The sequence below is a fragment of the Catharus ustulatus genome, chromosome 1 (assembly GCF_009819885.2).
Source record: "Catharus ustulatus isolate bCatUst1 chromosome 1, bCatUst1.pri.v2, whole genome shotgun sequence".
Taxonomy (NCBI): domain Eukaryota; kingdom Metazoa; phylum Chordata; class Aves; order Passeriformes; family Turdidae; genus Catharus; species Catharus ustulatus.
Window position 1 is genome coordinate 42,255,688 of NC_046221.1, and position 25,421 is coordinate 42,281,108.

Consider the following 25,421-nt stretch of genomic DNA (forward strand, 5'->3'; position numbering starts at 1 on the left):
TCTCATTAGAACATACTTTGAAAAAGATCATTAATTGTGCACTGACCATTCATTGTCATACCAATGACTTTCCAATTATTTTTCTTCCCATTTACGAAAAAATAGAGGTGGCTAAAGACCCACATGAATGTTCACAATGCTCAGGCTGTTTTCACTGAAAATGTTACTTTCATTGTTGCAAAAAATGAGAAGAAGAGATTGAACTCTTCCTGACATGCTGAAAAATACTCAGTCTTCAAAAATATTCATAGTAAAAGCAGCTAAAATGCATTAAAATGTCCTGTTACTGCTTTTTGTATATGTAATTCTTGCTGCTGCTGCTGGACAGATGATGCTATATAACAGTGGGGAAAAAGCTTTTCTCAGTAACTCTTAAGATAGTAAAAGTTTCAGAGTACCTGAAATAATGGAAAAGACTCACCAAATGCAAATGACAGCTTTCATCTTCCTTTATGAAGCACATGCTCATGAATATATACATTTGTGCACATGTAGGAGCTCAAGTGTATCTGCCTTCCGACGAATGAAAGAATACGGAAATTATGTATTCAGAATTAGTTAGAAGTTTTCTTTATTTTGTTGAATTCTCCAATTTAATTGAAATTCCCTTCCTGAGCTGGAACATTTCTTAGAGACTGCAAGATTCGAGAAGGGGGCACTGTTACCCCTTCTCTTTCCTTCAAAAGTTTTTGTGCTATTTAAGTACCAGTGTTGCTTCTGGTGATACTAACAGCCTTTTGGCAGTTCTGTGCTGTTTGTCTGCACAATCTGTCCATCTAAAGTAGCAGAGCATGAGAAGCTGATCTCCTGAGGGAGCTCCAACAATATCGACAGGCTTGATTGACATAAAACCAGTCTCTCTCTTTCACCTCCACTGAACTCTTAGAGTAAATTCAGGGCCTGACTGAAGTGAGATAGGGTTTTAGCCATTGACTTCCATGGGAACAGAATTTGAACACTAGCAGCTACTGCCCTCTCCTAAGGCAACCCTGAATATCTTGGCAAATGCTGTTTAGAAGCATTATCAATTTGATCCCACTTCCTTCTCAAGACTCAAAGCCAAGTTCAGGGCTATTTATGTCTTATTAACTAGAAAAGGCTTTGGATGGGAACTGCAGCAAGCATTTAAATCTCTGCCTTGAAAAATGGGTTATGGTTTAATGAACCTTGTTCAGGTTAAAGCAGTTATTTATTCTTGATATTTGTGTTTGTTGCTGTCAGGTAGAAGTCAATGAAAGAGCAGTGCCTTCTATCTTGAAGAGTTTATCAGGATAGAATAGCCTGAAGTTTGTTTCAAGTGAATCAATTCCCACTTTTTTAACAGGAAAATAGCAACAGTAGATTTTCCAGATATGTTTCAAAATACCACATATGCACAAAACTTAGAGGATGTCAAGAACCATACAAGAAGATCTGCTTATCACTTCAAAATGTGAACATCTACAGATACCCAAATTACATTTTCTATTAAGTCAGCATTACAAAAGGTGAGAGAAGAGGCACAGACACAGGCATTTATTTTCAGTCCATGTATTCATACAGAGTAAAAATAAAAAAGTAAAAATGCAGTCCATAAATTGAAGTCTGTCTACATGGAATGGAAAAGAAAAGAAACAGAAAACTTAAAAATATTCCCTTTTTTCTTTCCTCCCCTCCTGTAGTATTTGAGAATACTGCAATCATAAATATTATTTGTCTAATGTTGATATTTTTTGACTCATTCCTAAATATTTTCTTTTTTGAATTGATAACCATGGTACCTAATTGTGATCCTTTTCTTGGCTGACGTGAATTTATTATTTTTAAAGCACAATGGAAATTTAATGAAACCATTAAAAACTAATTCTACTTAGAAATAATTATGCTCACGTGGTGGAATGAGATGTGCTCTTTCTACTATCTTCTATTGCTCTGTATTGGACCAGTTAGGATATGGTACTAATATTTGGGTGCATCTGATCTTGGAAAGCCTAGAGGGCCTTTCTTAAAAAGCATTTCTAGAGGGCTGAAATAAACCAAGATTTGAGTTCTTCTGTGTACTTAGAGCAACATCTTTGAACTCCCAAGACTGTTACATTCTAGACTGTTACATTCTACTTTTTGTCCTGAAAGAAGAGAGATTATTAATTTGGTTATGTGTATATATATATATCAAGGGGGGGTGGGTTGGTTACCATAATTGTTTCCAGGTGTAAACCATTAGGACCTACAACACTTCAGATTTATTAAAATAATTTTCTGCCTTGTTTGATGCTACAAAAAAAAAAAAAAAAACAAAACCAAACAACAAAAAACAACAAAAGCTTGAAAATCCTCAACCCAAAACCATCCTATATGGGCTCTGTCTTCCTGTCAGAATATTTTGTTTTGAAATTATTACTTCTTTTAATGTTAGCAAAAAAGGACTGATTTTATCCACAGGATTACCCTCAGTTTATCATAGAGGAATATAATCTCCCATGCAGAAGCTTGCCTGTCTCCTTTTCCACCTTCTTTCCAACCTCTTGAAAAGTCTATACAGTATTTTTTCACATATTTTTCTAAATGGGGTTAGTTAAGTTGTTTGGTAGCTCTGTTTGATCTCAACCAACTTTAGGAAGCCACTAATTAACAAATACGAGGTTGTCAGATGGTAATGCTGGAGAGGGTAATTCCGGAAATGGTAACAGCTTCCTATTTGTGGTTGGCTAATACAGAGAGAGAGGATGTGTGGATTTCCTAGCTTGTTAAACCACATCACAGTGCATGGGCTAATACCACATGTGTTTATTAGCAGATGATCAGGGCATCTGCAAATATCCACTGTGCAGATGGTTTTTGCATGGTCCTCCTGACGGTTTCATATGTTGCTTGGTAGCTGTTCAGTGCTTAAAACAAAAAGCTTTTGAAGCTTCAGATGTGATGTTTAATAGGTCTTTCTCTAATGCTGGCTTAGCACCTGCTCCTCCCTCACAATCACATTGAAGTGAACTCTTAAGTAACCACTCTGAAATCATGCAGCATCAGGCCATGGAGTAAAACCAATGAAAGTGCAGGGCAATCAGCCCTGTAAAGTCTCTCCATCTGCAGAAAGAATCTCCATAGCCACCTGGATGCTTTTAAACCTTCATTATTCTAAATTTAAAATGGTTGGCTGAGCATTGCTTCTAGAAAAATCTGATACAATAATCAAAGTTGGAGGTGGGAAAGGACCTCTGGGGTCACACAGTCAAGCTTTCTGCCAATAATGGATTGTTTCCTGCAGTTCAGTTTCTAGTGAAATTACTAGCCTAGTAAAATGGTAATGAAAAAAACAATGCTGTTATAGCTTCAGAAGTAGCCAAAGTGATGCTGTCCCAGTGTGAAATTGTGTTTTTGATGTGAGATTCTCTCTGTGCATTGTTTCTTGGTTTCAGATTTTAAGTGATCACAATTTTAATCTATACTTTCTGACCCATTTTGAATTGGCTATGATCAGGAGTTTGATGGAAGTTAGCTTGTTTTAATATCACATGATCTTGTCCTTTAAACAAATCATAATTTTTATTACAAATAAATAAGTCAACAACTTGATTAGCTCCCCCGCTCAAAAATTTTCTTAATGTCTCTGCAGTTGTATTCTTTCAACCTTTCTAGCCTCCCAGAAACAGGAAATGGGAAGGGAAAAAAAAACCAAACCAGATTTCTCAGCTTTTCCATCAAAACTATTGGTTAATTAATTACAGACTTATCATACCTGGGAACTCAAAGATTCCTGAAAAGATTCAGATGTGATACATGATTTTTAGATTTCTTTCAAACAGGCAAATATTGGTTTACTTCTCTGCTGATGTAGGCAACAAAGCACAACCCTAACATACACCTAAGTGGGAGGAATTTGCTCCCCCTTTTAAGGATGAAGCAGGAGAGACAAACTCCCACCAACAGAGTAATTAAAGTTTTGGTTAAAAAAAAAATTCAGGAGGCCATCAAAAGCTGAGTAGATGAGAAAGAGATCCCAAGACATCAAGTTTCCTTCTGTTGTGCTCGTTCAATATGTGTTAATTTTTTCTCTAGGGTGCCCTATTGTGGGCTGCCTTTTGGGTGTGTAGGGCTGTGATTATCTTTTACTCCTGGGACTCTGGCCTCCCCTGACTATTGTATTCACACACTCCAGATCTCGCTTGGAGAGGAAAAGGGTTTTCCCAGCTGCCAACTTGCTTATAAGAGGAACTTAGAGGAAAAGAAAGCTGATTGGACTGGGCTTGGCAAAAATCTTCATTTTATTCTGTTCAGTCAGATTTTTTGAAGGACTGGATGTTGAGAAACACCGAAATAGTGAGAACACTTATTACTTAAACAGGTTTCTTGCAAAGTTTTTGCAATTAAAAACAGAAAGCTGCTTTAGTAAAGCAGTGTTTATCCTTGCACTAATGCTGGTCATGAATACGTGTCTAACTTAGCTGGAACTAATGCTGGACTATACTGTTCCACTACAGCAACTTAACATTCTGCGTAGGCTGATTATTTTTTCAACAATATTTGCTAAATTCTTTTAAGGGCTGCCAGTATATATTTTTTGAAGCTTAGTTAATAAGAACAGCTGCCAGTGGAGTCAAGGCTAAAAGAAGCAAAAAATATCTGCAGAAGGCAAGATTTTACTTCAAAAGATCAGTATTACAAAGCACTACTGTTGCTGGTATAATCACTTTCTTTGGGGGGGATGCTAATACAGACTGGGTTTCTTGTCTTCACAGCCCCCACTGAGCCTTTGCTGTGCAAATTTGCTGATGGAGGGCAAAAGAAGCGCCAGAATCAAAGCAAATACACACAGAATGGAAGGCCGTGGCCCAGAGAAGGAGAGGTAAGTGCCACGTAGCAATTATTTTTCTGGGGTTTGGCAGAAGTCAGCAACAGACCTGGAGGTCCACCTTTCAGGCTGTGAAGAAATCAGATTGCACACAAAATGCAATAGTTTCATACAGAAAAAGCTATGTAAGCAGTGGGGAGATGGAGGTTTATGATAATGTGTAGAGTGTAAAGTTACAGGAAAGGAGAATTTCTGAGCTTGGTGTGGAACCGTGCACAGCCTGATCTCACTGTGAGTGCTCTGCAGGCAGATCTGAGCCTAGGATCCTCTTACTGGAGAGCCATCAGCACCCAAGGCGTGCCTTTTACAAACCAAATCAATTTACACTGAAGCAGCTCAACAATGTTATTTCCTTCATCTAGTTCCTGGTGGTAAAATATCCTTAGGGAATATGAGAGCTGTTCCAAAAGAGAGCGATATGCATCCCCATGTAGGGGCCATGTAAAAGTTTTCCAAAAGCTTTTCTGAGCTGACCTCTTCATTCTGTTCAAGACAAAGCAATTTAGAGTAGTCTCAGCTGCATCATGTATATAACATTTTAAAATAAAGTAATATAATGGTTGCCCTCTGACCTGCTGCAAGTAATCTGTTACTGGAGTTTCTTTTCTGTGTTCTTTTATGTGAAATGACTCCAAATGAAGGTGAAATAAGAAAGGCATTTTTTTTATTTTTCAAGAGTTTGTTTATTGTTTTTGAATTTTATTATTGAAAAAAGACTTGAATAAATAAGGTAGATATGACCACAGTGCCTTCTTATACGTTGTGTTAGCTATGAAGGCTGAAGGACTTGCAAATATTTCTATCGTAAACAACTATTCTTTGTGTTTATGACTGAGCCTTCAAGGAAAAAAGTATTGGTCCTAGTTGTGCTCCTCTAGAATACAAGTTGGGGGGAAGATGACTTTTTTTGGTGTCAGTGAGGAGCGATGGGATGAGTGTTTGAGTGTTGCTATGTTTACTTAAATTTTACAAGGCGAACTTAAAAAAAAAAGAAAATTATTTGCTGTTTCTGAGTTACATATTTCTGGAGTATTTCTCCTTTTCTGTAACTATTTGATTTTTCTAGCTGATGCTTTTCAGACCATTAGCTTGTGCCATATATACTCTAGCACTATTGGTGAGCTCCTAAAACAAACAGAAAGGCCTTTTGAAAGTGTAGAAATTTCTCCCACCATCCCATGGTTGTTCTCTACACTGTTCCAACAGCGAAGGGTCCATTTTTAGCTCTGGGCTGAAAATCCCAGTGTGCCAGATACGTTTGCTGCAGGACATTGCAGAAGTCTCCAAAGGCTTATTTCTGTATCCTACACCGTATGTCTCAAAAAATGGAATTATCTTCTCAGGAGCCATTGTGGTTTGTCATATTAGGGATCTACTGAGGAGCAAGTGCCCAAGAAGTACTTCAAGCAGTCGACTCAGGTCAGCCTTGAAAAAGCTCTATAGGTCCATGAAAGATCTATATATAGGAGACAATAAGGTCAACAATCTATATTTTAAAGACCTCTAAATCCCTGTTTAAAAAGCAAATACCATCATAGCTATTATCTCTGCTGTTTAATACTTCCTTCAGTTCAAATCAATAACAAAAGGGAATATAAAGTTAAAGCCAGCAAGTCACCATTATGCCTGTAGCCTCAGGGCATCAGCTTATTGCATCTTGTGTTGTTCATTTGCTACTAGTGGAGTGGTACCTATTAAGCCCAGTGATATCCTGGTGACCTAGAGGCAGGGTGTGGCTGATGTGTTTGTGGTATCAACACTTAAAAACTGATTTTCAGTGCTGGAAGATGTCATTGCGGTTGTTGATTGCAGTCAACTACAGAGCTGTTATCATGGCATAATGTACAAACATGAAAAGATTGTAAAGATACAAACTCAGAGATATTTCAGGCTAGATTTTCTCTGTTTTTCTCTCTTTACTAACATCTGGTTAATACCTTGCTGCACAAGGGATGTTTAATACCCAGAGCATCAAATACAAGAATGCACGTTCTCTTTTAGGATCCTTCATTTTTTGAATTTCTTCCCCACTGTGAATTTTCTCATTTCCAACATAAAATCTTTCTGTATAATTAGTCATATATTTCATACACAATAAGGTTTTTCAAACTCTGTCCTTTAACAATCTTATTCTAAAAATGATCTACTATTCAGTTGTTCTATAGGTAGCAGCACTTGAGTAACCTTCTTACAGTTATTTCTGTAAGTTTTAATTTTTTTAAAATTTCTTTTCAAAAGACCAGGCAGTGAGTAGTGAAAAATAACTGATCTGTGACAAGTGTCATAGTTCTGATGACAAATAGGATCTGGAAATATTCCCTACACCTCTGCTTTTTCTTGGTTTCTTCCCCAAAGTATTGAAATAGCATCCAAGAGATTACTTGCTTTGTGTTTCCACCCTGGCCAAATCCTGTGGTATCTAGACCAAGATGTATTTTGGCTATTGTTCAGATAAGCCTTTGCATTCTTGAACACTTTTGTGAAGGGCATTTCTAAAACATCTGAGGTTTAACCAGCATTAGCACTGAGCGTGCATAAGGATTATTTCTCAGAAGGGAAGATCCCAGGGAAATTATGGCAACTCTTCTGTCACTGGCCTCAAACTTGAGCATGCAAAGTAGAGGCAGACAGCTATGCCAAGTACTCTGCTGTCGGGAGGGAATGGCAGGAGATTTAGTGGGGAGGAGCAGGTTTGCTGTAGTGTTATGTCTCTGGTCATGATGCTCTCTTTTATGAAGAGCTTCTATGGAATTTTATAAGACAGGATTTCTTCTTTTTTCTTGGGTTGTTTTTTTTTGGTGGGTTTTTGTTTTTGGGGTTTTTTTGGGGTTTTTTTTTGTAAAGTTGTCAGGTCATACTGCTGAAAGCAATAGAAAATCTTATTCCATCTTTGTTGTTTGCTTCATAACCATACATAAATACTTTGATTGGCTGTTAAATTGCCTGCCCTTTTAAAGTCAAATATTTAGGAATACACTGAATTTCTCAAGGGCCTTTTGAAAGGTCTAGGGGGGTTGGGATTGATGCTTGGTTACTTGGGCAATTGTAACCAGGGAAGAATATCAGATCCTGAATAGTGCTTTCTAGTCTTTACCCTTACACTCTTGTTTGGAGTCTCAGGAAATGTTCAGCAGATTTACTGAGACATTTAGATGAGTGTTTGTGATGGTTGACCAGCTCTGGACTACCGAGGTGAGAGCTTATATTACTGATGGCTTTATATAAGGCTGTCAAATTAGACTTGTAATAGACAGGTGCAATAAATGTACAGTGAAACCTGCAAGCATTGAAAATATTTGCAGTGAAATTCTGACATCATTTCTGCAAAAGTTCAGTAATTTCCTCTTTGGGCTGGTTTCTCCTCACACTGGTTTAGTTAAGCACTCTGTTTTGAAACTTAACCTGACAAGATTGTGTAGAGGTGGTGATAGAGGATAATCATATTCAAATTCTGTCTGTAAAATATTTGATTCAATTTAGCTCTAAATTGCAACTGACAAGTCTAGAGGTGGGTGACATAAATCCCCAAAAATTTTTTAGTCAAAAAGTCATCCAGGAAATCAAGTGTAGTCACAAAATGAAATCAGATTAGATTAAAAACTGCAACATAAATTTTGCAACATAATCTTCTGTTGCAGATTTAATGAAACCTTGTTTTGATTATTCAGTAATAAAGTCTTTTGATACTTGTATTTAAGAGCAGGTTTATTTGAAAATTACCTGGTAGACAGGGGGAAATCTGCCTAAAGTTTATTACTGTTTTCTAGAAATTGTAATTTTTCTACATCTGGTCAGCCCAAAGTGATTAAGGTTTTTTTAATGTTCCCAGTATTTTGAACTCTTGGATATTTCTTTTGCAAGTTTCTGTAAAATTTGGGCTATTTAAATAGTTGCGTTGTCTTGTAAGAGAGTACTGCCCTTACAGTATTGTTGCATGCGAGATGCACCATGGAATGCAATCCCCTTGTCATTCAATTTGGTCTGATGTCTATAATCATAATCAATAACTGTCACTAATAAATAATCTATTGATTGCTTTTTTACTTCCATAACCTAAGTTGCATTTTTTTGTTTCTAAAGAGTCAAGAGGTTACCTCCCTTTCCTTCCCTTTCTTCTCGTCCTCCTTAGTCTTTTCTCCTTTGTTTTCTTTCAAGTTCAGTTCATGCAATATCCAAAGAATTAAGCATGTTTTTAATTCTTTCTTAAAAAATAAGATGACCTGGTAGTTTGGGAATGTTGCTTTTGTAACAGTTTTTCTTTTTATCCACTATTCATTACAACTTACAACATTACAAACAGTAATTTAGAGAGAAAAACCTACAATTGATAATTTGAGACACTCCTCAAATTTTTTGTAAAGTCAGTACCAGTGAAGGGCTGAAATAGTTGATCCTGGTACAAATGGTCCCTTCTTTACCAGCATTTAGAAATTATTAGTAGTTCTGTCCCAGGCTTGTTTATAACTCAGACATGGATTGTTTTTATGCTTCCAAGGATGTAGGTACTACTTAGTTGTGTTCCATAATCCTGAGTGTCTGGGGCAGGTGTATTTTATACCTAGATAAGTAACTTTGCTGTGAGAGGCAATTCCTAATTCTGTCGAGATAAGCACTAGTGCCTTCAGATGGAAACCACCCACAAAGACATTTACTATATATATTTAGCATGCCTGTAAGAGGCATTTAACCTGAAAAGAAGCCTTCTCTCCAGAGGGAGAAAGAGAGGGGCAAAAGATAGCAGACCAGTTGGTGAAAAGATCTAGAATAATGACACAAGGTGCTGTTGCTATGAGCAACATTTTGAAAAGATACCTCAGTGGCACAAATACCAAAGACCAGTTTGGACTTTAAGCTTGTAAAGTACATAGAAATATTTTAAACCAATAAGCTACATGAAGCTACTGTCACTGGAATCAGGATTTTAAAAAGGGACATGGTTTGGTTAAAATAGAATCAGTGTACCTGTTTTTAGAAATTAGTTTTCTTTGGTTTTATTTTAGCTTTGAATTTCTTTCACTGGTGAAAAATGTCATGTCATTTGCCCTGGAGATTTTCCTGTAGTTGGGTTTTCCTCCAAATTTTGCTACTACAACAGTGTTTTCTTAGACAGACATATCTAGTGTGCAGATGTGAGTGCAATACACAGCACTGGATCACACTGATGGCAAAATGGGTGTGCCAGATCCCCAAAAGCAGATGGTTCATAAACCTGAGTATGACATGGTTAAATGTATAGATTGGCTGTGGAAACAGAATAATTGTGTTACATGTTCTCTTTTGGTTTTTTTGGGTTTTTTTTCTTTTCAATTTCTGTAGACTTGGGCACTTGTATTTTTACTAATAAGATTAGTTGAAGTGGGAAGAAAGTGACTCAATCCCAAGAACAGAAGCTGTGTATGTCAGACTTCCATTCCAATTCTGTAGGACAAAAGGGTTTCTTGTCATCCATTTGAGCAGTCTCTGATATTCTGAGGTTCATGAATCACTTCCCAAGTTTGACATCAATAGTATATAATTTTCTCTCCACAACCACTTCTCCCCTCAGAATCTACAGCTTCTTAAGGAGCACACATCACTGAGAAATGCTCTATTCCTTTCATATTCATCTAGATATCTAAGAGGTGTTACATTTATAGTTTAGATTTCTCCTTCTCTAAAAAGGAAAGTTTGGGGGAGTTATTCGCAGTTAAATTCAGAAGTCTTTCTAATCATGTTTAATATTTTGGTCAGAACTCTTTAAATAATCAAAGAAAGAAATTCTGCCAAGTTTACTGGTGACTGAACTTACTTTATTAAATCTGTATTTTGCATGAATCTCATCTGGATTGATGATTTGTTTTCCCTACTCTCTCTTCTTTCTTCAAAGCATTTCAATAAGGGTATCTTCTGTCAAGGCACAAGAGACCCTTGTGTTGTGATGCCTGGCAGATATTAGTGATGGGAACAAAACAAGTACAGGAATCTGAATGTTGGAATTTCAGTTGATTCCACTATAGTTGCCAAGAGCACACCCTGGGATGGCAGTCCTCCAGTGGGAAAAGGTGAAGGTATGATTCAGTGGAGATTGGGAAGAGAAACTTAATCTTTTAATCTAACTCCCACATCAGTTGACCACAGAAATTCCTTAAGTGCAAGTGTACAACCTTGCCTTTCCAAATCTCACCTTAAGGAGGAGAAATCCAGGGGGCCTTCTGCTTGGGAAACCCACCACATTCATGGATTTCACCCTTTTTTAATTTTCAGACCTCTCAATTTTTTTTTTCCAAGAGACTGTGGCCTCCTACACAGCCCAAGATCCTGCAGTGGCAGCAGCCTCCCATTGCAGAGGTGCTCTAGCACTAGGCAGAGGCTGGCCAGGGCAGATTTGAGGAGATGATGTGGAAGTCCCACCTCTGAGGAGGAGGCATGGCACATCGTGTTGCAGGTTGATATTGTGGTGAATTTTTGCACAGTGTCGGAAAGACGTGTACACTGAGAGTAGACGGTGATATGAAGTTGTTCATGAAAGCAAGTTCCCAGCAACACAGAAGATGCTGGGCTGCAGAGAAGATGCACAGAAGAAATTGGTCCTTTATAGGTATTTATGTTTGCTGGAAGACAGATACTGCGCTGATAAGGTTTTTTTTTGTGAGATATCACAGGCACTGGGTCGCAAAATAATAAACCCAATTTATTTCACATGATATTGAAGATCTTATAATTTAAGTTTAAATCATAACAAAGAGAGGGAAAAAAAATCAAACCAGAAACACAACATCTTTGCCCATGGAAAAATTTTCACAGTAAAGTGTTGAACAAAAGTCCTTGAAACTTCCTGGGGAAACCCTTGTTTTCCAGAGGCTTTTTGATGTTTCCTGCTCTTTATTGAATGAAAGAGCCTAAATTTAAAGACAGGTGCAGACTGAATCTCTTGTTCTTAGAATCTCTTTCACTGATGTCAATAGTTACAAAACTGCAACAAAAAATAACAAAACCTTTAATCCTTTCCTCATGTCCTTTGAGTTCAGACACTTTTGTAAAAAATAAGAGATAAGTAAATTCATATGGTTTAAAGTACAGTAATTTCACGACTATTAAGGCGCACCCTCTTGACTAAAATTTTCTCCCGAACCCAGAAGTGCGCCTTATGGTCCGGTGCGCCTTATATGTTGTACAAAGTTGCGACATTTGCCACCCCGGAAGTGTGAGCCGTGAGCTGTGGGGGGAGCCGGCAGTGCCACAGCAGCCGGGTCCGGACGGGCCCGGGGGCCCATAGCTGCCAGGTGGGGGCAGGCCCGGGGCCCTGCGGGGCCCCTCCTGCCAGGTCCAGGCAGGCCCGAGGGCCCATGTCTGCCGGATGGAGGCGGGGCCTCGGCCAGCAACCGCATGGGGGGAGCTGGGGGCGGAGCCTCGCTGCAAAAAAAAAGTGCGCCCTATAGTCCGGTGCACCTTATCTGATCTACAAAGTTGCGAATTTTGCCGACTCCCGGTGGGTGCACCTTATAGTCCGGTGCACCTTGTGGTCGTGAAATTACTGTAATCTTTTAAAAAAATCAATATTTTTAACAAGATGGGTTCATTTATGTGTCCCCTGACTTTCTGAACAGACCAGTAGTCATTAAGAATGACCTTTATTTCTATCAGTGTGTTTTCATTCAATAGCTGAGTTTAGAGCCATTATCTGGCTGAGTGGCATGAAAATTATGTGGTTCAGTTGATCCTTAAAAGAAGATTTATCTGACAAATACTTTCCTAAAGTAGCATTCCATCATCTGTGCCACTCCCTCAGGTGCCATTTTATCAGGAAGCGTCACTATGAGAAGAATAAGACCCTCTCCTTATACTGAGACACAAGCCAGCCAGTGGGTGAAAAGACCCAGAAGAAAACAGTTTCTCAGCAAAGCAGAGTGCAAATGTAGAGGCATCAGCCAGTGCTTGGTATGGTTCAGCATGTATTACAGTAATTTCACGATTATAAGCCGCACTGAGTATAAGCCGCACTTCCGGGTGCCAACAACTTTTCATTCTTTGTCCATATATATACCGCACCTGATTATAAGCCGCACATTACAATACAGGGAGTGTTAAAAGGTATCTATTCTATCACCATCTGTTGAGGGTGGGGACAGTGATCCTTATCTCGACGGCAGATATTCTGCTAATGGGCCATCCATTGAAACCAGGCAGGGCATGGTTCTTTATCATCCTTCCTCCAGTGAGTCATTTTCTCCTAATGGCCCATTGAGTCCCACTGTGGGACTGATAAAATTACTTCATCCCGCTGGAAGTTGCTCCAGCCAGGGGGAAGAGCCCAACATTTCTTACCAAGATAAAAACAGAGGTTTTAGGACACTAAGGGAGCCCCTTTCTCCACTGGACTCCAGAGGAAAACCGGATTTCTCCACATCACCACTGGACCTCCAGAGGGAAACTGCACCTTCTACAGGAGCACTGCTTCAACTGAATCATATCTGTCACTGCAGGAGGATGCAACCACCATTTAATGGGACTGCTACCAACACCCTGCCTGACAGGATGTCAGGTTGTACTCTGACTTTGTCAGGGTTTGGAGTTTGTTTCTTTGTAGTACTGTATTTCTATTTTAATTTCCCTAGTAAAGAACTGTTATTCCTAATTCTCATATCTTTACCTGAGAGCCCCTTGATTTCAAAATTATAATAATTTGGAGGGAGGGGGTTTACATTCTCCATTTCAAAGAGAAATTCCTGCCTTTCTCAGCAGACACCTGTCCTCCAAACTAAAACAGCAACTTTTCATTCTTTGTCCATATATAAGCCGCACCTGATTATTAGATGCACTTTGGGTTCGGACCAAAATTTTAGTCAAAATGGTGCGGCTTATAATCGTAAAATTACTGTAGCACTATGACAGCTATATTCAATTCTGATTTTAGCAGAATGAGCTAGACCTCTCTCACGTGGAAGTCTGAGGCCAACCCTAATATTCTGCATTTGGTATTTTTGGAATTCCTGTTTGTCTACCATAGAGGAAAGTTCAGACAATTTTCCAGTAAGTTATTATTGCTCATCAGTTTTTATTCCTGATGAATGAGGATGCTTCAGACCATAAATCTTTGACTGGTCCATGCTAAGTGTTGCCACTCCTGGGCTTTCAGCCAGCATAATTTTGCAGGGAGAAATTATACAACTTGATGAGAAAGAAGTAAATAGTCCTGTGTTAGCAGCTATTTGAAATAGCAGCTGTTTAAGGCTATGCAGCAATGGGGGATATTAGCAATATTACTGGGCCAACCGTAGGTGGTTACCATATGCACACATTGCCACATGCTGTGTCCTATTTGTCTAATGTGAAACTTTTCATTTACTGGTAAATGTGATGGTGATATTTATAGTGGTCACTGCTGAAGTGCTTGAACAGATTCTGGTAATCTGTCTCCATGCAGTATGGATATGGGACGTGGATAAGGAGGAGATGAGTGTCTAGCCTTTTGTATTCTTGAGAATCACAGCTGTTCCTCCTGTTCTTAACACCAATGTAGAGAACTGGGTTTGTGCTGTTTGTTTGCATGGACCCACACACAGGTCTGGGTGTGTTGGGGTTGGAGGGTGAGCTGAGTGTCCATGCCATGACCACGTGCGCAAATATCCACGAGAAAATCAAACAAAAGTGGCATGAAGGTGTTTGCAGGTTTCATGTGGACAGCAAATGAAAGAGCTGCTGCAGGTTTTCATTCCTGTACCTTCGTTCCTATTTATGTCAAAGAAACTAAAATAAGACCGGTTGCTTATTTTTGCTTTTTCTCCCAGACCTACCTACCTTGCTGCCATTTTATCCCCCAGTCACTAATGCAAGCTGCAGGATATAGTGAGCCCTGATCCAGCAACTGCAAGGACAACTAGATCTAGAAACTCTTTAATTTAGAAAGCTTGGATCTGTCCTTTCCCAAGAAATTATAATCATTTTTTCCCTGAGTCTGAGTAGATGTGTGATGATAGGTAAAATGTAAGCACCTCAATTTAAAGGGACTATCTAAAGTTTTTTAAAGAGTATTTTTTTTTAAAAAATTGTTCAAATTAATTTTTCTGTCCCTCCAGGGCTTTTACTTAACTTTTAAGTTGTCTTCACTGGTGCAGAAATAGAGAGCAATAACAAATTTTGTATGTGTTGAAAAGAGAAAGACAGTATGTTTCCTCAAAACTGAATTAAAGTCAAAAAGTTTTCTTTTCTCTTTCGTTTGGAAATTTGTACATTTCCATTAGTAATTAATGCAACCTTACTAAACAATATAATGTGCTGAGCATGCATAAGACATAAGAATATAAAACCAAGTTACATAAGGGATTATGCTTTTCTAAGCTAATTTATCTTTTACATCAAAATTAGTAGTTGTTTGGGTCTCCCTAAGTTCAGTTCTCTAGCATTTTAAACTTGCAGAAATAACCATTTTATTTCTCTTTGTATGAAATCAATATTTCTTTCAAAAATAGCCACTTAGTCTCCTGAATTATCCTTTGCTTGGGAGAGACTACATATTTTATTAAAACAGTGGCATTTTCATAAAGCAAAACATTTGCCCTAGCATCTGCTTAAAAGAATAATGAGAGAAATATACAAATTTAATAAGGACACAAGCCTTTTTTTTTTTTTGGTGGCATAAGGTAGCATGAAACCTGGCCTTTCAGATCAGAAATTATTTTTGGCCTCGGGAAATTTGGACCAGCTCCTCTCAGACCAGTTTGCAGCTGCTGGGCTAACCCAGCTCCTCCAGGAGTGCTGCCCATGCTCCGCCTGCGCGTCACCAGTGCATTTACCCTGGCTGCTCACCTGCCTGCCTGGGAGCCAGCCAAGCCCAAACGCTTTCCTGACCTGTCTGTGCAGCCATCTGGAAGGGGGCAGATGCCATTATTCAAAAGTACTTTGGTAGATGGCTTTAGGGGCACAGAAAGCTCCCAGCAGGAGCACACAGACCATGCCACGTGGTTGGTAAAGCATCTGTCCTTGAAGAAAATGCTGCTTGTTTCAAGCAACAAGCATAGGAGATGTACGGAAAATGAAGAGCAATATGGTGTCTTGGGGTAGAATGTTGCCGTGACATTTTTTCAGCTGCTACCACAGGGAGACCAGCACCCTGAGCAATAGAGTTTCTCTCCTCGATGCTTCTTAACCTGGACAAAGGACTTCTTCCCGTCTCTTGGTAGTCCTGCTTTGGAAAGCATTTCACAAAGGGAGGGATAAAAATCGATAAGGAAGGCAAAAAGTCAAAGCAAATGCAATTTGTGGGAGGAGAGATTGTCACTTCCATGTCTTTAAGTAAATGCTGGGGGGAAGAAAAAGGTCTTTCCTGCATGACCCTGACTGCTATCTTGGAGCATAAGGTGGAGTGCTTAATTCTGTCTGCAGCCCTGCTCTCTCACTGCCTTTCCTGTGGTACCTGTGGATGTGTCTGCTAATGGTGACAGTGATGACAGTTGTTAACTGGACAATGTTTTGACACTGCCAAATCCTTTTGCACAGGTCATGGTCTGCCTGGTGGTAAATGGCAGTTGAAAAGCCCTGTGTAACACATTAACAAATTCTTTTGCTGTCCAGATCTCTGAAGTATTTTAAAAGCCTTGTTTGCAAGCTCAAGCTTTTCTGCTTCACAGTCCATTTTTTGTTTCCCGTCTCATGGTAATGAATTAACTCTAAGTACAAGTTACACCCCAGGGAAATGGTAGGCAGGGGTCATATGAGGTGTGACCTTTGTAAGAAAAATAAGACTCCTTCCTGTGAAGCTCTCATGAAGTTGGCTTTGGAATATTTACCAACCACCCATCTCACAGGCAACAGCAGGATTTGGTCCTGTCTTGTTATGGTGAGTAATCAGCTGTAAAGGCACTGATCTCAGTGGAGTTATTAATTGATACTGGTGCAACAAAAACACCATTTGCCCTAAATGTTATGGAAAGATGACAACCAACAGACTGAACAGATCTGTTTCTCAGTGATCTCTCAGGCTGGGAAAGCACCCAATCTGTCCGTGCTGCTTTGGGCCATCTGAGCTTCCCTCGAGAATTTAGATTTCTATTTAAGTTCCATTCAGTTTTTATTCATATTGGCTTTGAATATGTTTCATGTCTTTTTTTCTTTTTTTTTTCTTTTTTTCCTTTTTTTTACTCTTTTCCTGCAATAACAGTAAAAATCTGTTTTTCTTCCCTAACTATGTGCAGGCTGGCATGGCTTTGACTTACGATCCAACAGCTGCTATACAGAATGGGTAAGAAATGCATGTTTTCTTATGTCTTTTTTTTTAAATTATTTTGAATGTCATCTTCTGTTTTTTCTTACTGTAGTGAAACTTTTTGAAAAGCAAATACACTCAGTCATATTTTGTCTGAAGCATATAATGCTATATTGTCAAATCCTTCCTTTTCTTTTTATGCCTTCTTGTTTGCAATATCCATTTGATTGGGAAGTTGTTTTCCCTAATAGTTTCCATCTCTGTTTGGCAAATGTTAGTAGATGTCTTTTTAATCTCTCTCTGTCATGAAGTGGAAACCAGTTAAGTTTCCCTTTACTGACTTGGCTTTTGTTAAAATAATCACTGAAGATTCCAACGTATTTTGAATAATAGAGCTGTTGCTTCATCTGGGGTTCTTTCTGCAGGCTGGCTGCCTTCCATGGCATTGTCTCAGTAAAGATGCCAGATAGGGAGAAAGCCTTAAATTAATGTGTAAGCAGATGGGATTTAAGGGTAAAATTCTCAGCAACACTCTTCTATATTTCTTACCTACCATTTGCTGACACAAGGAATTGCAATTTTTTCTCAATCTGAGCAGTGAAATTACATCATCGTATTATTTACCTGCATGATTACATTTCCAATTCTTTCATAAACTAGAAAAAACATATCTTTGAAATTTAGCTCTCTTTTCAGCTAGGTTAACAACAATTTGAAAATAGGCAGAAGTTCAGCCCTTTACTCTTTGACAGTCGCTCTCTGATCAGAGAGATGTATGATATGATTATCAAATTCCATGCATACTCCCACCTGTGTTCTCCAGCTGAAGGGGAGAATTTCTTGATATAGATAAGGATGGGTTTATTTGTTGAATATTTGTTAGGGCACTGCTAGTTGAAACATTGAGGAAAAAATAAAATCTAACATTCCCAGAAGTTTAAAAAAAAATCAATAGCAATAGTCTATTTTCCTTCATTTTCCTTTACAAGCAGTAATTTTTTAGGACTTCTGATATTGTTGAGGAAGAGGCCAAACTCAGGAGATCAGACAACTTGTTTTTAGTTTTGATTTCAGAATTCTCTGCTTCTGTTTCCCTGTTCTGATCTACAAATGAGTCGTTCTTCTCTATTGTCATGCTTTTCAGCTGGTAAAACATTATAATCTCTAAATAAAAACATCACTGGTTCATAATCCACCAGTGTTTCATGTGGAAAACTGGTGCTTTTTTTCATATAAATTCTTGCATGTAAGTTGTGTGAGTGTTTTGGAAACCATAGTTTGACTGTCCCATTGAGACTAATAAAATTTTTAATTCAAAAAGAATTCTTTTGAAGTTATGAAATTTATCTCAGAATCAGACATTATTTATATCAAAGAACACTCATGGTGTTCAGGCTGCTCAGGTGGTTTGGTCACTCAATTGTTTGAACATGCTGTCTGTCAGTGATCATTGGGTAAAGAGCTTGTACCCAATGGAGAATTTCAGTTCTGCAGTTTTTAAAATATACTTTTATTTTTAAGGCAATAAATAAATAAAATTACAGTACCAGATATCTCTCCAAGAGTGACAATTAATTGCTACTTTGACGTATGTCTTTTTTCTAAAGTGTCAAAATATTTACAGTTTTATCAGGACTAAACCATCATTCAAAATGCTCTTGTGGTGAGATCCTGATTGTGTGCAGTATCATGGGGATCACCAGGACCCTTTTGGTTCAACAGGAATTTTTTTTTTCTCTCCAGACATTCACACAGTAATCGCTGCATATCCTGTAGCTTTAAGTTTTTTCTGTTTTTCATAAGCCTCTTTACTTGCAATTACAGTGACGATCTAGCTCTAACAAACATTTTGGCTGTAACATGGGCCAAGCCACTAAGGTTTGCATGGAGCAATGTCACCCAAAGATCTGTAAAACCTTTCCTTGTAGCATTCAACTGGGGCTACCATGGTGGAACTTAGTAAACTGACTCTAGGATGAGAAATGTAAAGATACCCAGTCAGGGTGATGGTTCAGAAGAGTTATGAACCACTAACAAAATTTAAAAAGAAAAACTACACATGCTGACATTTACTAGAGTTCTTTATAGGGTTGAGAGATGCATTTGGATGCATCTAAGTTGCTAAGTCCACACAGGATTATGTGGAGAATGGAAGTCTACTAGAGTAGACTAGTGCCACAAGTGTTACGGAGTGATATTTAAAATTCACAGTTCCTTAAGAGGCGTGCATTATATTAGGTTTTGAGTTGGACCATAACCAAACCTCAGGGAAGAATCTGGATTCTTGTTTCCAAATGAAAAGATAGGTTCTTATTGTTCATGGTGTCGTACTATCCCTTTTATTACCACATAACTGCATATTTGCCTTGAAAATCTATAGCAGGAATGAAACAAAAGAGAGTGTGAGAGAGGATTTCACTAAAAATTACTATGATTTTTTTCCCCATTAAGGAATATCTTATTTTTTTTCTGAGTCTATTACATTGTAGAGCTTGATTCTCCATTTCATTATATTGTTTTTATGCCCATGTAGCTCTGTTTAAGCATCCAGTGGAGTTACATCAGCATAAAACTGGTATTATGGAGTGGAGAATCCAGCCCGTAGTGTACCATAGCATTGCAGTATAAGATACTGAAGATATGATAAGTACACACTTCAGTAGATCTTTTCACTCAGCAACCACTCTGCCTTGGTTTTTTTTTGTTTTTTTGTTTTTTTGTTTTTTTTGGGGGGGGGAGTGTTTGGTTGGTTTGTTTGTTTGTTTGTTTTGTTGTTTGTTTTGTTGTTTGTTTTGTTGTTTGTTTTTTTGTTTTATAATCAGCCCTTTCTGAATTGTGTTTACAAAGGTACAGTAATTTCACGAATACAAGCCGCAGCAATTTGACAAAAATTTTGGTGGAAACCCGGAAGTGCGGCTAATAGTCGGGTGCGGCTAATATATTAATAATTTTCTGACATTTACAACCCCAGACGTGCCAGCCAGAGTGCCGAGCCAAGCACCGGCCAGTAAAAGCCGGCATTTCGCAATTGTTACAGTGTTACCGTGTTGCCCTGGCTCCCTGCAGGCAGCACGGGGGGCGGGGAGAGAGGCGGGAGAGCTCTCTTTCCTCCTCTGCTGCAGCCCAGGGGAGGTGGGGGGGGGGGGGGCACCGCCATTGCCGCTGTTCGGGGAGCCGACGGGGGGGGGGGGGGGGCGCCGCCATTGCCGCGGCTCGGGGAGGACGGGGGGGGGCCGCGCCGCCATTGCCGCGGCCCGGGGAGCCGACGGGGGGGGCGCCGCCATTGCCGTGGCTCCGGGAGCCGACGGGAGCCCTGCGCAGCCATTGCCGCGGCCCGGGGAGGGGGGGGGAAGTGCGCGCCGCCATTGCCGCGTCTCGGGGAGCCGGCGAGGGGGGGGCGCCGCCATTGCCGCTGTTCGGGGAGCCGACGGGGGGGGGGGGGGGCCGCCATTGCCGCGGCTCCGGGAGCCGACGGGAACCCTGCGCAGCCATTGCCGCGGCCCGGGGAGGGCGGGGGAAGTGCGCGCCGCCATTGCCGCGTCTCGGGGAGCCGGTGGGAGCCCCGCGCCGCCATTGCCGCGGCCCGGGGTGGGGGCGGGAAGTGCGCGCTGCCATTGCCGCGGCTCGGGGAGGAGGCGAGGTGCTTTGTCCGCGCCCGCCGCCGGCGCCACGGGCGCGGGAAAGCTCCGTCCCCGCCCGCCGCCGCTGCCGTAGGAGCGGGGGAAGCTCCATCCCTGCCTGCCACTGCAGGGCAGCGCCGACCCGGGGTGACCGAGCCCAGTGGCAGCGGCGGCCGGCCCCGAGCGGCAGCACCGGGCTGGGCCACCTGGCCCCGTCAGCGGCCCCTAGCGGGCCAAGCCTGCACAGCCTTAGCTCAGCCAGTAAACCCCGCCCTGCCGCGGTTCTGTTACTAATTGCACACGGGTCCTCGCTGCGAACGACAGAGCGGCTTATATTCGGGTGTGGCTTATCTATGGACAAAAACTGAAATATTTGCCAACACCCAGAGATGCGGCTTATACTCAGTGCGGCTTGTATTCGTGAATTTACTGTACTCAGATTTTATTTTGGGGAGTAGTGTGCCTGTTCTAATATGCTATTGATTTTTCAGTTTGTGCATTAACGTTGTTTTAGTAGTTTATGCACTCATACAAGGAATAGGATAGAGCTCTTGTATTTGCACTGTAAGGAAGCTCATTTAAAATGTTCCTGGGGCTGGAGTCCTCCTGGCCATTTGACTAAGATTGCAATGTACTGTATCAGTTTAGTACCTCATATCTGGGGGACAATTTTGTGCATTTGCTAGCCAATGGGCTCAATATTCAGATAGTCTTTTCCAGCTCCAACATCTGACTGTGTGCCTTGTTGCAACAGAAAATTGCTGCCTTGATAATGCTTGGTAATACTCTTACATTATGTGAGCCCCAGGATACTATTTATGAATCTAACTTTTTCAGTACTGCTCGCAGGCACGAGGCATGAGCAAATGGTGTTTATTGCAGTGCAAATAGGATCTCTGCTCTTGTGCACATTCTGTCTGGAAGCTTGCACATTCCCCAGTAGAATGGGAACCATATGGAAATTTTTTCTGCTTTTTGGCAGGGAAATAGTGACCAGACACTGCAGATAATGCAGTCCCCAAATGCAAAGGGAGGGTTGGTGTAGCAGGGGAGTATGTGCTTTGTCTGTTAAGCAACAGAAACTGTTGTAAAGCACTGCCTCTGTGTGCCTGATGAGGTTCTGAAAATATGCTTCTTTTAACATCGCCAAAAACATGTTCTTTTAAACTCCTTATAAAACCCCCTTCAGGAACTTCCAGGAGCATCTTTTTGCCTACTGGTGATGAGTTTCCCCTTTGCTTATCTAGGCATGCTGAACAAGTCTATTTTTAATACAAGGGTGACGTCCATTTTGCTTGCCCTTGCCACCTGCACACTTGTGCTCCTAGCATTGCAATTGCAGCTGAGGAGCAGGGACCGTCTTGCACCTGCAAAAAACTGCACAGACCAATGTAAGGATGCAGACTGCATTCACAGAAAATGCAGCTGAGCCTTCTGGAGAGCTCTCCTTAGAGCTCACAGGTCAACTACACCACAAAGCCTACAACTCTCACAATACCTAGTGCACCATACTAGATACACTGTGCATTTTAATGCCTGGAAACTTGGAGGCATAATTTAATATATCTAGAACAAGTCAAAGCTAGTATAACACATATCTCTTTCCCCTCTTCTTTCTGATGTAGATATTCTGATGACTGAGAGTCCTGTATTCCCTTGAATGAACTTACAACTTGCATCTTCCACCTCATTTCACCTCTCCCTAAGGCTAAAGAAAAAAGAGGCAAAGTCTAAGACTGAGTATAGCAAGGTCCTCAGCTGCAAATCTTGTTGTTGTGCTGTAAGGCTTGTCGAACAGACCACTCTTGTGTTTTTGTTCCCCTTGTCTCTTATTAGATCCCCAGAATGCCGCTTATGCCACTTGAGGATATTAGCCCATTTGAATGTTAAGGGAATTTAGGTAGATGCCTCAGTATCCCATGGGTGAGGGGGCTCTTTCTCCATGAGCCCTGCTCTGGCAGCAAATGACTCCAGCAGTGTGGTAAGTTGAGCATCCCATACCTGAGGGTGTCTCTGCTTGAGTCCATCCCCAGCAAGGACACCTCTGTCCTCACTGCACCACTGTACTTCACATGTGGCAGAGACATCCACATCCTTAATTGTTTGATACTTTTGCCACAAGCAGCACTGAGGAAAGAAGACAAGCCTTTGTGTCTTGACATAAGAGATTCTTCACTGCAAAATTATCTCTCTGCAACCTGTCACAGAGACTGAGACTTGTTATACTCATTATTATTATTATTATTATTATTATTATTATTATTATTAAAATTGAACTATAAGGACTGGATTTTCTTGTGTTGCAATTTCCAGCATCAGTTTCTTCCCTTCTCTTCCTTGATGCTCTTGTGCACAAATTTTCCCGATACAGCTGAGTGTCCTAGCAGTATGTTTTATTTGATGCTTATTTGAGAGCATTCCAATCAGTGACAGATAACTGGTATTGGCAGGGCTGTTGGAAGCGCTGTATTTTCCACGTTACCGTAGTATATATTCCACAGGCTTGTGTACTATTCAGACAAATGCATCTCTAAGCTGAAACTGAAATGGCAAGCTGTCTGTCAAATTCTTGGCTTAGCACACATTTTCTGTAAATTTTTTAGTATTTGCTGGGATTTATTGGAGAGTTTATTCCAAAGAGTCAGCACTACTTCCAAATGGAAAGTTGTTTCTTCCCTGTACTTGTCTTTTTCTGAGTGGTTCCTACATGATTATGAGCCCAGCATCAGTGCCAGGTTTATGAACAGAATGAGAAAAGAATGAACAAAAATATGTGGTTTTCTCAAAAGAGTTTTGGTTTTATATTATCTTTTCATGTAAGAGTTTTATATGTATTTCTATACATTACACATTTTATCCATAGGCTAAATTCTGTCAGTCTGTCTGTCTGACTATTTTCATTTGATGCACACAACATTTCTTAGTTGATCCACTTAGCAAGAGCGTAGCCCAAGTGATTTCTGGCAATGATCTGGGAGAAGACCCCTGTAAAAGGAGTTAGATAACATTCAACATGCTAGTGCTGTAGATGAACCTATCCAGTGGTGTAAAAATCACTTCTCCCTTGATGTTGTGTGAACATAATATTTGGTATAAGCATGGGGATACAAATGCCTCTAAGTTCTCATAATAGGATATATATAAAATTGGGCAAAGGCACAATTTTAAAATAGTCTCTGTGTGAGCATTGTGAGGGCAGATAAATGGTCCTAAAATAGCATTATATTTCTATTAAACAAAAAATCACTCAGATGCCACCTGCTGCTTTTGGCATTTTAAAATCTGATTTGGAATAGAAAGAACAAATGATTGCTTCTCTATCTCCCTCTCCCCTCCTAACTTTGAATGTTTCTGCCCAATATTCAAAGAGAGCAGCCAGTTTTTCCAAGGCTATGTGTTGAAGTCAGTGGTTATTTGAGCTTGCGTCCAGAATGAATGCATCCAGTCTGAACTAGACTGATTAGTACTAAATCTGTGATGCCAGGGTGATCAGGAAATAGAGCACTTGTTTAAACACCAGTAATGATTTTTTTGTTGTTGTTGCACTCATGGAAAGCTACTGTTGATTGCCTCAGAGTAGGGAGGGGGAAAAATATAAAAAGAAAAGGAATGCAGTCCGCTTCACTGTGCAGAATCTTCTGGTACTTACTGGTGCATCATATATGAGAAAGGGCTACATGAATTTTAAATCTTACAGAAGAACACTGAACATGAGTGTTTCTCTCTGAGTCCAAAATACAGGCATTTAGACAACTGTAAAACCACAAATACTCTTTTAAAAAGAATTTTATTGTTCTGGCTTACAGTTAAAACTGCAAAAAAGGGCAAATGCAAAAATCTTTACAAGCACACACACATATTAAGTACTAACACAATCCGGCAGTAGTGATGATATTTTCCAAGGGATAATTTTATCAATAATCATTAACCTACAGGGAAAAAGAAAGAATATAACCTTTATTACCATCAAGCGAGAGATGGTGCAGCTTCTGTTCATAGCATGCAACAGTGGAAATAAAACCAACTAAATCTGAGATTTTCAGTGCTGCCTGGGGCATTTAGCCTCATAATTCCTGATACATTTCACCAGAAAAAGGGGGTTTTGCTCTCTGCCTTGATGAATACAAAAATTTTAGCCAGAGTTTTTGTAGCCACCCCTTAATAAAATAATTCAGGCATGTATATAGGATGTGTTATTCTCAGCACTGAAGCACTAGGATATGAAAACAGAACCCTGTGTAAAAATGAAATCAGTAATGTTGCCTTCGATATCATGTAAGAAATTTCCTTTCACTAGCTAGCACCCTGGAAAATGAGCTGTCTTTGCATTTCAGATAATTGCTTCATGTATTGTGAAGTTCTATATTTGTGCTAGTTGAAGTGAAAGAAAAATACACTCTGTGTAAATATTCCTCCTCCTTTCCATTTTCAAGATCTGCTCAATAGAGCCATCACATCTTTTTTATTGTGGCTTTGGAAATAGATGGACATAATTACCTGGGTGGACTCTTTTTGTCTTTGCCCAGGAGGCAGTGAATTATTTAGTCAGAGCCTAAGTAGTCAGAAGGTTCAAAAAATCTTGCTTTTGTTCTTTGTTTGCAGATTTTATTCCTCACCGTACAGTATTCCAACAAACCGCATGATTCCACAGACATCAATCACGCCATTCATTGCTGCTTCCCCTGTCTCTACATATCAGGTACGTCAGATATGCACTTGTCTACTGTGTTTCCCAGCTAATTATGTTTTGGATGTGGATGAAGGCAGAGTGTATACCACAGAAAATTGTGAG

General features: G+C 40.0%; 1 protein-coding gene across 10 annotated transcripts in view; it reads left to right on the plus strand.

Moving 5' to 3' along the window:
- Nucleotides 1–25,421, plus strand: part of RBMS3 (RNA binding motif single stranded interacting protein 3) — a 721,470-nt gene that overhangs the window by 622,907 nt on the left and 73,142 nt on the right. For all 10 annotated transcript variants that reach the window (XM_033057439.2, XM_033057463.2, XM_033057428.2 and 7 more), the window contains 3 exons: nucleotides 4,716–4,822; nucleotides 16,999–17,045; nucleotides 25,232–25,328. In XM_033057439.2, the coding sequence (XP_032913330.1) occupies nucleotides 4,716–4,822; nucleotides 16,999–17,045; nucleotides 25,232–25,328 (251 nt within the window). The remainder of the gene's footprint in view (nucleotides 1–4,715; nucleotides 4,823–16,998; nucleotides 17,046–25,231; nucleotides 25,329–25,421) is intronic.